The 12,941-nt window shown below is 44.8% G+C and overlaps 1 protein-coding gene across 2 annotated transcripts in view; it reads right to left on the bottom strand.

Moving 5' to 3' along the window:
- FAM83A (family with sequence similarity 83 member A) overlaps positions 1–12,688 on the bottom strand; it is a 91,602-nt gene extending 78,914 nt beyond the window's left edge. For both annotated transcript variants that reach the window (XM_063925082.1, XM_063925083.1), the window contains exon 1: positions 12,090–12,688. In XM_063925082.1, the coding sequence (XP_063781152.1) occupies positions 12,090–12,572 (483 nt within the window). In that variant the 5' untranslated portion in view covers positions 12,573–12,688. The remainder of the gene's footprint in view (positions 1–12,089) is intronic.
- Positions 12,689–12,941: the final 253 nt, after the last annotated feature.

The following is a 12,941-nucleotide window of genomic DNA, read 5'->3' as shown; positions in this document are numbered from 1 at the left end:
ACGAGGCAGGCAAAGGCACCGCAGGACGTGGGCACAGAAGCGCAGAGACCGGCGGTAAACGCTCCAGCTTACCCCCGGCGGTAAGTGTGAAAACACAGCCCCACACTCACCACCTCCAGCGGTGCGTACATTAAGGGACTGACAGGCGGGACACCGCACTAGTCACACTCCCTAGATATATTAACTAGACAGCCTCAGAAGCCACATAGGTACCCACCACACCTATGGTAAAAGTGACCCCATTTCAGGGCACACCCAAGATGGGGTCATTCTGAATCGGGTATACTATCAGGAGGGTATAACATGTAAAGGGTGGTCTGCAGGACACACCTGACAGTGGTATCGGACATTTACTTCAATAAGGGACTCTGTAAACATTAGTGTACCATTCAGGAGGGTACACTCCAAAAGGGGGGTCTGCAGGACACACCTGAAAGAACCTGTTTTACACTTTATTAAATACGATATCCATTAACATCAACAACAGTTCCATTATTGTTATTTAGAGAGATATACATCCACCAATAGGATCCTCACACACATACCTCTCATTTCCTGGTCAATCATTTCCCCCCTATTCCTTCCCAAGCCTCCACATCCCTTATAGAGTGCGCTGACCACATTCTGCACTAAACATAGTATCAGGAGGTAGGACACCTCCAGGTTAAGCAGCACTTATCCCTACTGTGCCCATAGTGAGCGCAGTCTCCTCCCACTCCACATTTCCTTCTTGGCAAATACAAACTAAATGGATGATACCATGGAAGTCAGGACTGTTTAACAGGTTTGACGTTGACAAATGACAACAGTGATTGACAATGTCATATGTCCGCATCAGTCATCATTCTTAAAACAACTGTGACTGGTGTTTATTATTGTGAGCCTTGATAATGTCCTGCACTGTTGATGACATACTGTCAGTCATAATCCTTGGCTCTGGATCGCTGCACTCTATAGAACAGTTTGTATTACCCAGAATCCCTTTCATATTTGTTACCCATAATCCATTAAAACAGCTCAGTGCATGTTATTTTACTTTAAAAGACCAAGGTTTTCCTTTAATCCTTGGCTCTAGGTCACTGCTCGCTGTGAGATAAGCACAAACACTTATGTTCTTCAGCAGGTCCATCCAGTTTCCTGGTTAATTTTAGAATTTTCAGACTATTTGTCAAAAACGATACTAATGATTGCACTGCAGTGACACCTCAAAATTTCATTTGGCCTAGCATAGTGACGTACGTTTCCCATTTTACATGACCATAAAAAGTAACTTTCAACACAATTTATTTTCCTGTAATTAGGACCATTTCCTTGACAAAAAAAGTCTCTTTTTTTCTCTAAATGATAAACATTTTAAATGTTTTTTTTTACATTAAATATAAAAAATAAATGTAGATTCTGCACAGCAGCTGAGAGGGCATCGCAGGGTGACATACGCACGTTGCACTCAAGCCCAATTGTAGAATGCCCCTCTTTATCTTCTGATGCCATGTGTCCCAGCCAGTCATGATGCATATTGCAGTGATATACAATTGTAATAAGTAAAGTGATTTGGCCGTGGGTTTCCTTACCATTTAATCTATTTAAAAATATTACACAGTGGTATTATCTGTTTTAGTGTCACCATAGAAAATATATATAATATGACAAAGAATAGGTGGCACTCCAGGGGTATACTATATTTACTAAAGGTCGATTTAGATAGATTTTGAATCAACCAAAATTGATCTAAATCGATGTTGTGTTTCAGGGGGTAATACGTAAATTTACTAACAATTTTTTATATTGATTTTTAAACGTTAGTAAATGTGTGTTTTAGCCCCCAAAACACAAGATCAATTTTGGGTGATTTAAAATGAATTAAAAGCGATCAAAGTCAACCTTTAGTAAATATACCCCATGGTCTTTGGAACAATCTAATTGTTATTCTTTCGTTCCTGTTTAAATAAATAAAAACTTCCCTTAAGTCAGTGGTTCCCAAACTTTTTGGAATCATGGCACCCTAGAGTATCAGCATTTTATTCATGGCACCCCTAGGCCAAACATTTATTAGCGAGAAATTTTGTAATAAATATTAAATCAAAGATTGCATTTATATGTCATCCTCAGGTTGCAATGTGTGGTGAGGAACAAGATTTGCTTCTGTTTGTCCACATATTTTATGATTGGCAGCCACCAGCACTGGTTTTGCCTATTACATTGACCAGAAATAATTTTGATTGGTCCTTGACCACCAATCCAAGGCACCCCTGCAAGTGTTCTGAGGCACCCCAGGGTGCCACGGCACACAGTTTGGGCTTGTTTCAGTGCATACATACATTGGGGGAAGAAGGAGGGGCATCATGTTTTTTTTTCCTCAAAGTTTCGCCACCAGGTGGTTGAAGGGCATTAACTACATTAACTATATTTCTCTATTTCAATTTAGAGAGAAATATCTAAGTGACAAATTAAACCAAATTGATGTCCGTGACCAAATTATCGTAAAAGTGATAGGAAAATTGCAGTCTGCAGCATTTACAAACCCATGACAGTTCATGAGAAAACATGTTATGTTCAATAATATTTTGTTGCTGTAAGTGGTGGAGTCTGTAACACCTGCCTGAACAGGATAATCATGTCTTCCTAATCATTATCCCTTAATTCAGTATCAGGGCCATTCATTATTCAGGTAGCGCAGGAAATCTCACAAAATTCTACTGCTTACTGCTGTCAATATGGCCGCAGGCTCCAATCTATTGTATGATGAAGAAAATCCATCAAGCTCCAAAATACTAAGTATTTAGAGCTTTATAGAGGGAAACTACAATGGCATTTGTTTCGGGACCCCCTCCTATCTATAGGTAACCGGGTAACAAAGTAGCGGTAATCGGATCGGGATCGCGGGGACAGCTGATCTTTGGATCTGCGTCTCCACACTGGAGTAATGTTGAATCGCTCAAATATTTTAGTACCACTGGCAGAGACGTCACTAATAAAGGGAGGATAAATAGTGCGCACGTCGAAGGTGCATGCCGGTAAGGAGGGCGTAGCCTCATGGGTAGGGACGTGGCCTCGTGCCCCCAAACCCCAGTTTTGTCACTGCAGGGGTCCCTGAGATGCAGGCTGCCTCCGGGGATCTGTGTGAGTTCATTGTTGGCTCCTACACTGTGACAGGAGCCGAGTGCTGCATGTAATGTTACAATGCAGATCCCGGCTCCTGACATTGAAGAGGAGTCAGCACTTTCGTGTAACCCCCCTTTGCTGACACACGAGTGTGGTCCGCACCCCCTGTACCCGACTGTGACGCCACTGTCCACTGCAGCTACTCATATATATATTTTTTTTAACATTGCTTTTTGTTAGGCTTTAAGAATTTGAGCGGGCCTCATAATCATCTTCTTGCCGGTGTCCTCTCCTTGCGATGGTTCCCCAGTCTGCACGACAGCAGCACAGCTGCAGCCTGTCTCTTACAATGGGAGATGTATCAAATGTTGGAGAGATATAAAGTGGAGTAGTTGCTCCCAATCAACTTCTGTCATTTTTCTAGCACAACCTGTAAAATGACTCTCCAGAATGTGATAAATCTTCCCCAGTCTTGTCCCAGGCAGCAGGGACTGCTGGGACTTGTAGTTCCAAGCTGCTGCTCAGCTAATGCTTGGCGAGACTGCCTGGGACATAAAGTCAAGGTCTGACATTAGGTCACCTCCGGTCTCCAGTGATGTTTCTCATTCCTGCACTGTCTGAAGTAATAAGGTTCAAGAATAGCCTTCCTTATTGTGGGGTCTATGTATTAAGCTTAGGAGAGAGATAAAGTGGATGGAGATAAAGTACCAACCAATCAGCTCCTAACTGTCATGTTACAGGCTGTGTTTGAAAAATGACAGTTAGAAGCTGGCTGGTTGGTACTCTCTCTCCATCCAGTTTCTCTCTCTCCAAGGGTTAGTACATAGACCTGTGTCACTGTTAAGCTGAATTATATATATCTGCGTGTGGCTACTGACTGCCTAGTGCCTACCTACCTACCATCCAGATACCGTGCATACCCTGTACTCAGGCATGTACATTTCATACAGTAATTCTACATTTACCTGTAGTGCTAGAAGTAATGAGCTGGCGCTCCAGGTAATATGGGAGGGGTGGATGAACACACGGCCTTAGGGCAAAAATATAAAATCCAGGGCTGGGTCATTGCCTATTCTCTCATGCATAATTATTTGCTAATGCAGCGGATTCTCTATCATTAACTTGCACCAATTAACTCCATGTACTTAAAACAGGGAGTCATGCTAGGACTATGGATGAATACACACAGAGCTGTCTTCCTTTCTGCGGACACACACACATGCGGTGCCGTATATTGTATACCTGTGCAGGCATTGTCTGTGGCAATGGGTGAAAGGATTGTGCAACATCATACTACAAAGGTGGGAAAAGTATCAATTGCCATTGTTGTGAAAGAGGATACAAGAAGGCGACTGATACGCGCTGGCTAATTACACAGCGGCTTACGGATTTCACAGATAATGAGCAAATGTCAGCCTGAGTCACTCAGCCCGGCAGCAGTAACTGTAAAGTGACCATTAACATATTTCTATATCCCGCCACAAAAACGTATTTTCCACCAAACCAGTGTCAGCAGAACCCGGCGCAGGTAGAGTTCACGCGCCCCTGATTTCCAGCCTCTGACGTTGTACTTTCCCATGAGAAATCTGGCACGTACTGTAGAAGTCCTTTTGGCTTCAATCCAGATGTCTGTACACCAAAACACACTGTATTTATTGCAATAGATCCCGGTAGCTGTATTGTTATGTGGTGAGTGAAAAGTAGTTCATAGGGGTATCCTTGTTTTCCGTTTCCAAAATGCTGTGCTATTGGTTCTGAGTGGCAGACATGATATAGACAAGGTTATACAAGAACATAGGACTGATACTTCATTATGTGTCCCCCTATGTAGTGTGGTATACCCCCAGGGCTGGATAAAGGACTGTGAGGGCCAACCGAACTAGGGCCAACGAGTGTTAACCAGTCCCATAGATTGTAACATTATGCTTATGCAGGCCGACTCATTACACATTGGGATCAGATGTATTTTGTCTAGAGATGAGCTGATTCGGTTCGTCGAGATCCGAACCCCCCCCCCCCCCCCCCCCCGAACTTCACGTGGTTTACACGGGTCCGAGTCAGCCTCGGTTCTTCCCGCCTTACACGCGAAAACGTTATCATCCCGCTGTCAGATTCTCGCGAGATTCGGATTCCATATAAAGAGCCGCGCGTCGCCGCCATTTTCACTTGTGCATTGTCGAGATAGAGAGAGGACGTGGCTACGTTCTCTGCCCGAATAGCCCAATATCAGCAAATCTCAGCTCAATATCTGTGCTCAGTATCAGTGCTGCATTTTGGAGACCAGTATATGGTAGTACAGTACAGTAGTCCAGTGCTGTTCTCGCTGCCCAGTGTCACTCAGTTCTATTATCCTGAACAGTGCACAGTGTATCTGTGCTCATTATATTATCATTGCTGCATTGTGGTGACCACTGACCAGTATATGGTAGTACACTACAGTAGTCCAGTGCTGTTCTCGCTACCCAGTGTCACTCAGTTCTATTATCCTGAACAGTGCACAGTGTATCTGTGCTCATTATATTATCATTGCTGCATTGTGGTGACCACTGACCAATATATGGTAGTACAGTACGGTAGTCCAGTGCTGTTCTCGCTGCCCAGTGTCACTCAGTTGTATTATCCTGAACAGTGCACAGTGTATCTGTGCTCATTATTATCAGTGCTGCATTGTGGTGACTAAAAGTCCAGTGTCTTGTGCTGCATCTTGCTGCTGTAGGGTGCTGTGGTAGTGTCCTGTCACTGTGCATAGGTCATCATCATTCCAGTCACAGTGGTATCTGGTATCTATCTAGTGGTATCTAATTCCAGACATTACTGCCGTCTATTTCCAGATATATTACTGGCATATAATTCCACACATTATAAAATGGAGAACAAAAATGTGGAGGGTAAAATAGGGAAAGATCAAGATCCACTTCCACCTAGTGCTGAAGCTGCTGCCACTAGTCATGGCAGAGACGATGAAATGCCATTAACGTCGTCTGCCAAGGCCGATGCCCAATGTCATAGTGGAGAGCATGTAAAATCCAAAAAACAAATGTTCAGTAAAATGACCCAAAAATCTAAATTAAAAGCGTCTGAGGAGAAGCGTAAACTTGCCAATATGCCATTTACGGCACAGAGTGGCAAGTAACGGCTAAGGCCCTCTCCTATGTTCCTTCACATGAGGATGGAAGCACTCATCCTCCCGCTAGAAAAATGAAAAGAGTTAAGCTGGCAAAAGCACAGCAAAGAACTGTGCATTTTTCTAAATCACAAATCCCCAAGGAGAGTCCAATTGTGTTGGTTGCAATGCCTGACCTTCCCAACACTGGACGGGAAGAGGTGGCTCCTTCCACCATTTGCACACCCCCTGCAAGTGCTGGAAGGAGCACCCACAGTCCAGTTCCTGATATTCAAATTGAAGATGTCACTGTTGAAGTACACCAGGATGAGGATATGGGTGTTGCTGGCGCTGGGTAGGAAATTGACCAGGAGGATTCTGATGGAGAGGTGGTTTGTTTAAGTCAGGCACCCGGGGAGACACCTGTTGTCCGTGGGATGAATAAGGCCATTGACATGCCTGGTCAAAATACCAAAAAAAATCACCTCTTCGGTGTGGAATTATTTCAACAGAAATGCGGACAACAGGTGTCAAGCCGTGTGTTGCCTTTGTCAAGCTGTAATAAGTAGGGGTAAGGACGTTAACCACCTAGGACGAACATCCTCCCTTATACGTCACCTGGAGCGCATTCATCAGAAGTCATTGACAAGTTCAAAAATTTTGGGTGACAGCGGAAATAGTCCACTGACAATGATAACTAGATCCCTTCTTCCTCTTGTACCCAAGCTCCTGCAAACCACATCACCAACTCCCTCAGTGTCAATTTCCTCCTTAGACAGGAACGCCAATAGTCCTGCAGGCCATGTCACTGGCAAGTCTGACGAGTCCTCTCCTAACTGGGATTCCTCCGATGGATCCTTGAGTGTAACACCTACTGCTGCTGGCGCTGCTGTTGTTGCTGCTGGGAGTCGATCGTCATCCCAGAGGGGAAGTCGGAAGACCACTTGTACTACTTCCAGTAAGCAATTGACTGTCCAACAGTCCTTTGCGAGGAAGATTAAATATCACAGCAGTCATCCTGTTGCAAAGCGGATAACTCAGGCCTTGACAATTGTGTTGGTGTTAGACGTGCGTCCGGTAACCGCCGTTAGTTCACAGGGAATTTCTTGAGGTAGTGTGTCCCCGGTACCAAATACCATCTAGGTTCCACTTCTCTAGGCAGGCGATACCAAGAATGTACACAGACGTCAGAAAAAGAGTCACCAGTGTCCTAAAAATGCAGTTGTACCCAATGTCCACTTAACCACGAACATGTGGACAAGTGGAGCAGGGCAGACTAAGGACTATATGACTGTGACAGCCCACTGGGTAGATGTATTGCCTCCCGCAGCAAGAACAGCAGCGGTGGCACCAGTAGCAGCATCTCGCAAACGCCAACTTGTTCCTAGGCAGGCTACGCTTTGTATCACCACTTTCCATAAGAGGCACACAGCTGACAACCTCTTACTGAAACTGAGGAACATCATCGCAGATTGGCTTACCCCAATTGGACTCTCCTGGGGATTTGTGACATCGGACAACGCCACCAATATTGTGCGTGCATTACATGTGGGCAAATTCCAGCATGTCCCATGTTTTGCACATACAATGAATTTGGTGGTGGAGAATTAAAAAAAAAACGACAGGGGCGTGCAAGAGATGCTGTCGGTGGCCCGAAGAATTGCGGGCCACTTTCGGCATTCAGCCACCGCGTGCCGAAGACTGGAGCACCAGCAAACACTCCTGAACATTGCCCTGCCATCATCTGAAGCAAGAGGTGGTAACGAGGTGGAATTCAACCCTCTATATGCTTCAGAGGATGGAGGAGCAGCAAAAGGCCATTCAAACCTATACATCTGCCTACGATATAGGCAAAGGAGGGGGAATGCACCTGACTCAAGCGCAGTGGAGAATGATTTCAACGTTGTGCAAGGTTCTGCAACCCTTTGAACTTGCCACACGTGAAGTCAGTTCAGACACTGCCAGCCTGAGTCAGGTCATTCCCCTCATTAGGCTTTTGCAGAAGCAGCTGGAGAGATTGAAGGAGCTAAAACGGAGCGATTCCGCTAGGCATGTGGGACTTGTGGATGGAGCCCTTAATTCGCTTAACCAGGATTAACGGGTGGTCAATCTGTTGAAATTAGAGCACTACATTTTGGCCACCGTGCTTGATCCTAGGTTTAAAGCCCAATAAGCTCCTGGACCTATGTGTTTTTTGCGGGGGGAAAAAAATGGGGCCGATAGGGCTGGTTACTAAATAAGTAATTCAATGTCTCTCATTCAGTGTTTCGGCACAAGCTGACTCTTGGCAGCAGGTCCTGAGTGTCAGTATAACAAATATCCTGTATGTAAGAATTAAAGTTTTTTTTTTTTTTTTTCACCTGAGCGATGGCGCCGTACAGTGCTGAGGTTCCCTTCCCGGAATCCCTGTTGTTTGCCTATTGCAGCTGATCACATATTGGGAGGTAGCCTGCTGAATTATTACTGCTACTGCCAGTTATTTATATAGTGTCCACATATTCCGCATCACTTTACACAGAATACTTGGCCATTCACATCAGTCCCTGCCCCAGTGGAGCTTACAATCTATGGGGGGTCATTCCGAGTTGATCGCTTGCTAGCAGTTTTTAGCAGCCGTACAAACGCTAGCGTCCACATATTCCGCATCACTTTACACAGAATACTTGGCCATTCACATCAGTCCCTGCCCCAGTGGAGCTTACAATCTATGGGGGGTCATTCCGAGTTGATCGCTCGCTAGCAGTTTTTAGCAGCCGTACAAACGCTATGCCGCCTCCCACTGGAAGTGTATTTTAGCTTAGCAGAAGTGCGAACGAAAGGATCGCAGAGCGGCTACAAAAAAAAAGTGCAGTTTCTGAGTAGCTTCAGACCTACTCAGCGCTTGCGATCACTTCAGCCCATTCGGTTCCGGTTTTGACGTCACAAACACGCCCTGCGTTCGCCCAGCCACGCCTGCGTTTTTTCCTGGCTTGCCTACGTTTTTTGGAACACTACCTGAAAACGGTCAGTTGACACCCAGAAACGCCCACTTCATGTCAATCACTCTGCGGTCAGCAGTGCGACTGAAAAGCTTCGCTAGACCCTGTGTAAAACTACATCGGCCGTTGTGAAAGTACGTCACGCGTGCGCAGTGCGCCGCATATGCATGCACAGAAATGCCATTTTTTTCATTAATCGCACCGCAGCAAAATTTTCAGCTAACGATTAACTCGGAATGACCCCCTATATTCCTTACCACATATACACGCATACACATTCACACTAGGGTTAATTTTGTTGTGAGCCAATTAACCTACCAGTATATTTTTTGGATTATAGGAGCACCCGGAGGAAACCCACGCAAGCACGGGTAGAATATACAAACTCCACACAGTTAGGGCCATGTTGGGAATCGAACCCATGACCTCAGTGCTGCTCATGAATCCAATGCACTCCAGGAAACAACGCATGCCTCTAAGTGCGGCAACTGGGCACAGCTACATTGCATCGAAGCAGGTCCTTCCAGGAGCACTATTTTCTGTAGTTCATGCTGTAAAGATGATTTCCCTGTTTATGGTCAGTCCCCATAATCAGAAATAAATGACTGTTTAGTAATCTCATTTTGTAGCAGTTCAGTTTTTATACAGGTAATATAATGAACTGTCAGACTAAATAAAATAAAAAAATATTATTAATTCAAAGGTAGAGGAGAACCGAAAAACTGGTTCTACAAAGGAGATGATATTTCCCTGATCCATTAGCATTTATCTTCAGTGACATTACCCAAAGATAATACTAATGCTAATGGATAGAAACAGATCAAGCACAATGATAAAATGGATGATTTACTGTGAACCTGCTTCAGTAGCTGACCTGCTGGGGTATCACCCTGGGGCGATGGATTTGACCTATACATTTTTAGAGCCCTTGTGCTCATTACTAAAGGCGTGTTAGGTCCTGCAAGAAGTTCTCTGGCCGCTGTCAGCAATCTTGTAGAACTGGCTACATATTCACTTATTGTGGAGTTAAGGATTTAGGAGAACAAGCGACTATGAAGGGTTAAATTAATCAGGGGCGAGACTGAGAAATCAAGTTTGTTTCATGACATGCATACTGTACATCGCACAAATGCGCGCACCCAAGAAATGCAAGATCCATTGAGAAATGCCAATTCGTGGTAGTTGCTGCGAGGTTGCGCGACTTTTCTGCAAGATGTGACGTGAAAAAGTGGGGAAACCGCGCTGGACCCTCAAACGGTGGCCACTGAGAAAGCAGGACCATATACACTGTTAGTGGCCGTAAGGAACGTTCTGGAGGGTTTTAAAAGCTGGTATATGGATGATTTTTTGCTCTTTTAAATAATTATGCTAAATGCTCACTATATGTATCTATGTGAACTTCGGTATCTGGACTCCAGGTCAACAATACTTGGGCCGACATCAGTTGGTCGACACACCTTATGTCGACACGGTGAATATGTCGACACTGACACGGGTCAACATGAACATGGTCGACAGGGAAAAAAGGTCGACATGAGTTTTTCACATTTTTTTCATATTTTATTAACTTTTTCATACTTTACGATCCCCGTGGCCTACGATTGGGAATAGTAACCTGTGCCAAGCGCAGCAGTAGCGGAGCGAGGCACCTTGCCCGAAGCATGGCGAGCGGACACGGTGCATTTATTGGGGTTCCCGGTCACGTTACAAAGAAAACGACACCAAAAACACATAAAAAACGCATGTCGACCTTTTTTCCTGTCGACCGTTTGTCCGTGTCGACCTATTTGCAGTGTTGACCTAAGTGGTGTCGACCAACTGCTTTCGACCTAAGTGGTGTCGACCCTGAGTCCCAGATCCGTGAATTTCTGTTCTGTCTGTATTAGTCTGTACTTACATTTCTTGTTTTATCCCCTTGAATGGCGCTATGGAAACCTTGTGGCGCCTTATAAATAACCACAAGAATAATCTATATGTGTAAAAGTATATTTAGCTGCATTTAAACATTTCTTGATGATGTAAGAGTCCAATTTCCAACAGAAATCTAGGAACAGTTAACACTTTATGCTCCTTTAGAAGATAAGGATATTCTCTATTGAACAAACTAACCAAATGAAAATCAGTTTAATTACAAATTCAATCACTTTATAGTCAGGTTTATTTTATTTGAATATAGCACCAACATATTACACAGCGCTGTACAGGTTCATGTAACCAAATACTCAGGGTCCAGCAGAAACTTTAAAGGACTTACATTGATAGATCTCTAATTTCCCTATACTGATCATTACAATTGCATGTGCTAATTGAACCAGTGTCACAGATACAATACGTAGGGTATCCGGTCTCTAGGTCTACGAGACTTAGGTCGACAGTGTCTAGTTCGACCACTATTGGTCGACAGTAACTAGGTTGACAGGGTGTCTAGGTCGACATAGACTCTAGGTAGACATGTTCTAGATCAACAGGTCAAAAGGTCGACAAGATTTTTATTTTTATTTTAAAGTTGAACTTTACGATCCACGTGGACTACGATTGGGAACGGTAACCTGTGCCAAGCGCAGCGGTAGCAGAGCGAGGCACCTTGCCCGAAGTATGGCGAGCAAACGCGGTGCACTAATTGGGGTTCCTGGTTACTGTACAGTTACTACACAATTTTCTTTTAAAAACCTCATGTCAACCTTTTGACCTGTCGACCTAGACCATGTCAACCTAGAGACCCTGTCAACCTAGAATCCCTGTCGACCTGTCAACCTAGAATCCCTGTCGACCCCAATACGTAGCACAGGGGTAGGGAATGAGCGACACTCCAGCTTCTGTGGAACTACACAGCTCAGAATGCTTGGCAGGGCCTGCTGGGTTGTGTAGTTCCTCTGGCATAGGGAATATGGTGTATGCGTGCGTACCTGATTTGTTCTGTGTATGCTCCTTCTGATGGTCTCCCTGATATTATTGGTTTTGTCGGACTGGAAGTACACAGTAGCGCTGGACTTGTCCTTAAGATAGGGCTTGTCCTCTGCGCTCCAGTTGTGGAGGGGCGTCGTGGGCTCGCTGTCGCCTGAATTCATCGGGTAATAGCTTTCAGATTGGTGAGAATGGTTCCCATTTTGCACCGAGCCGTTCTCGCCATCTATGTGACCTTCGTTGGCGTAATAGGGCTCCTTCACGTTGTCCAAGATGTACTGGACCTCTGGCTTGGAAAGAAAGTCCACCTCTCCTTCTTCCGTGAGAACTTTCTGGTACGCATCCTGCCCACCATCCAATAGGGCATCCGTGGCCAACCGGGCGCTCTCATTGTGGCTAAACTCCAGCTTAGCCAGCCTCGCCCATTTGTTTTTGGCTTCTTCAAGTCTTTTCTTTAATTTACCAAGTGCCTTGCACCTGATCATATTTTCTTCCCGGGCTGATAAATTCTGTTGACTGTACAAAGGAGCCTTTACCTGGCAACCACCAGATTTTCAATGCTCCGCTGTTTAATTTAATTCTGCTGTTTCTGCTATCCAGGTGCCCGTTCTCTGTGTCACTGCGGCAGATTTAGGAGATCATTGCAGAAATCTGCTTCTTTGTAGGCTCATGTCATGCATACAGTACTCTAGAAAGCACTTCTTGCAAACTCAACGAGGATGGGATCAGAGGGAAAGTAATCTGGTTTATCTACGAGGAGCCACGCCTTTACCTGTGGGCTACACCAGTGGTTCAGCAACTCCCCTTGTGGGGCTGTCAACGTCTGTCATGTAACTCACACTTCACTCTGTAAA

This window comes from Pseudophryne corroboree, chromosome 5 (genome assembly GCF_028390025.1).
Source record: "Pseudophryne corroboree isolate aPseCor3 chromosome 5, aPseCor3.hap2, whole genome shotgun sequence".
Lineage (NCBI taxonomy): Eukaryota > Metazoa > Chordata > Amphibia > Anura > Myobatrachidae > Pseudophryne > Pseudophryne corroboree.
This window is presented reverse-complemented; position numbering and strand designations above follow the sequence as displayed.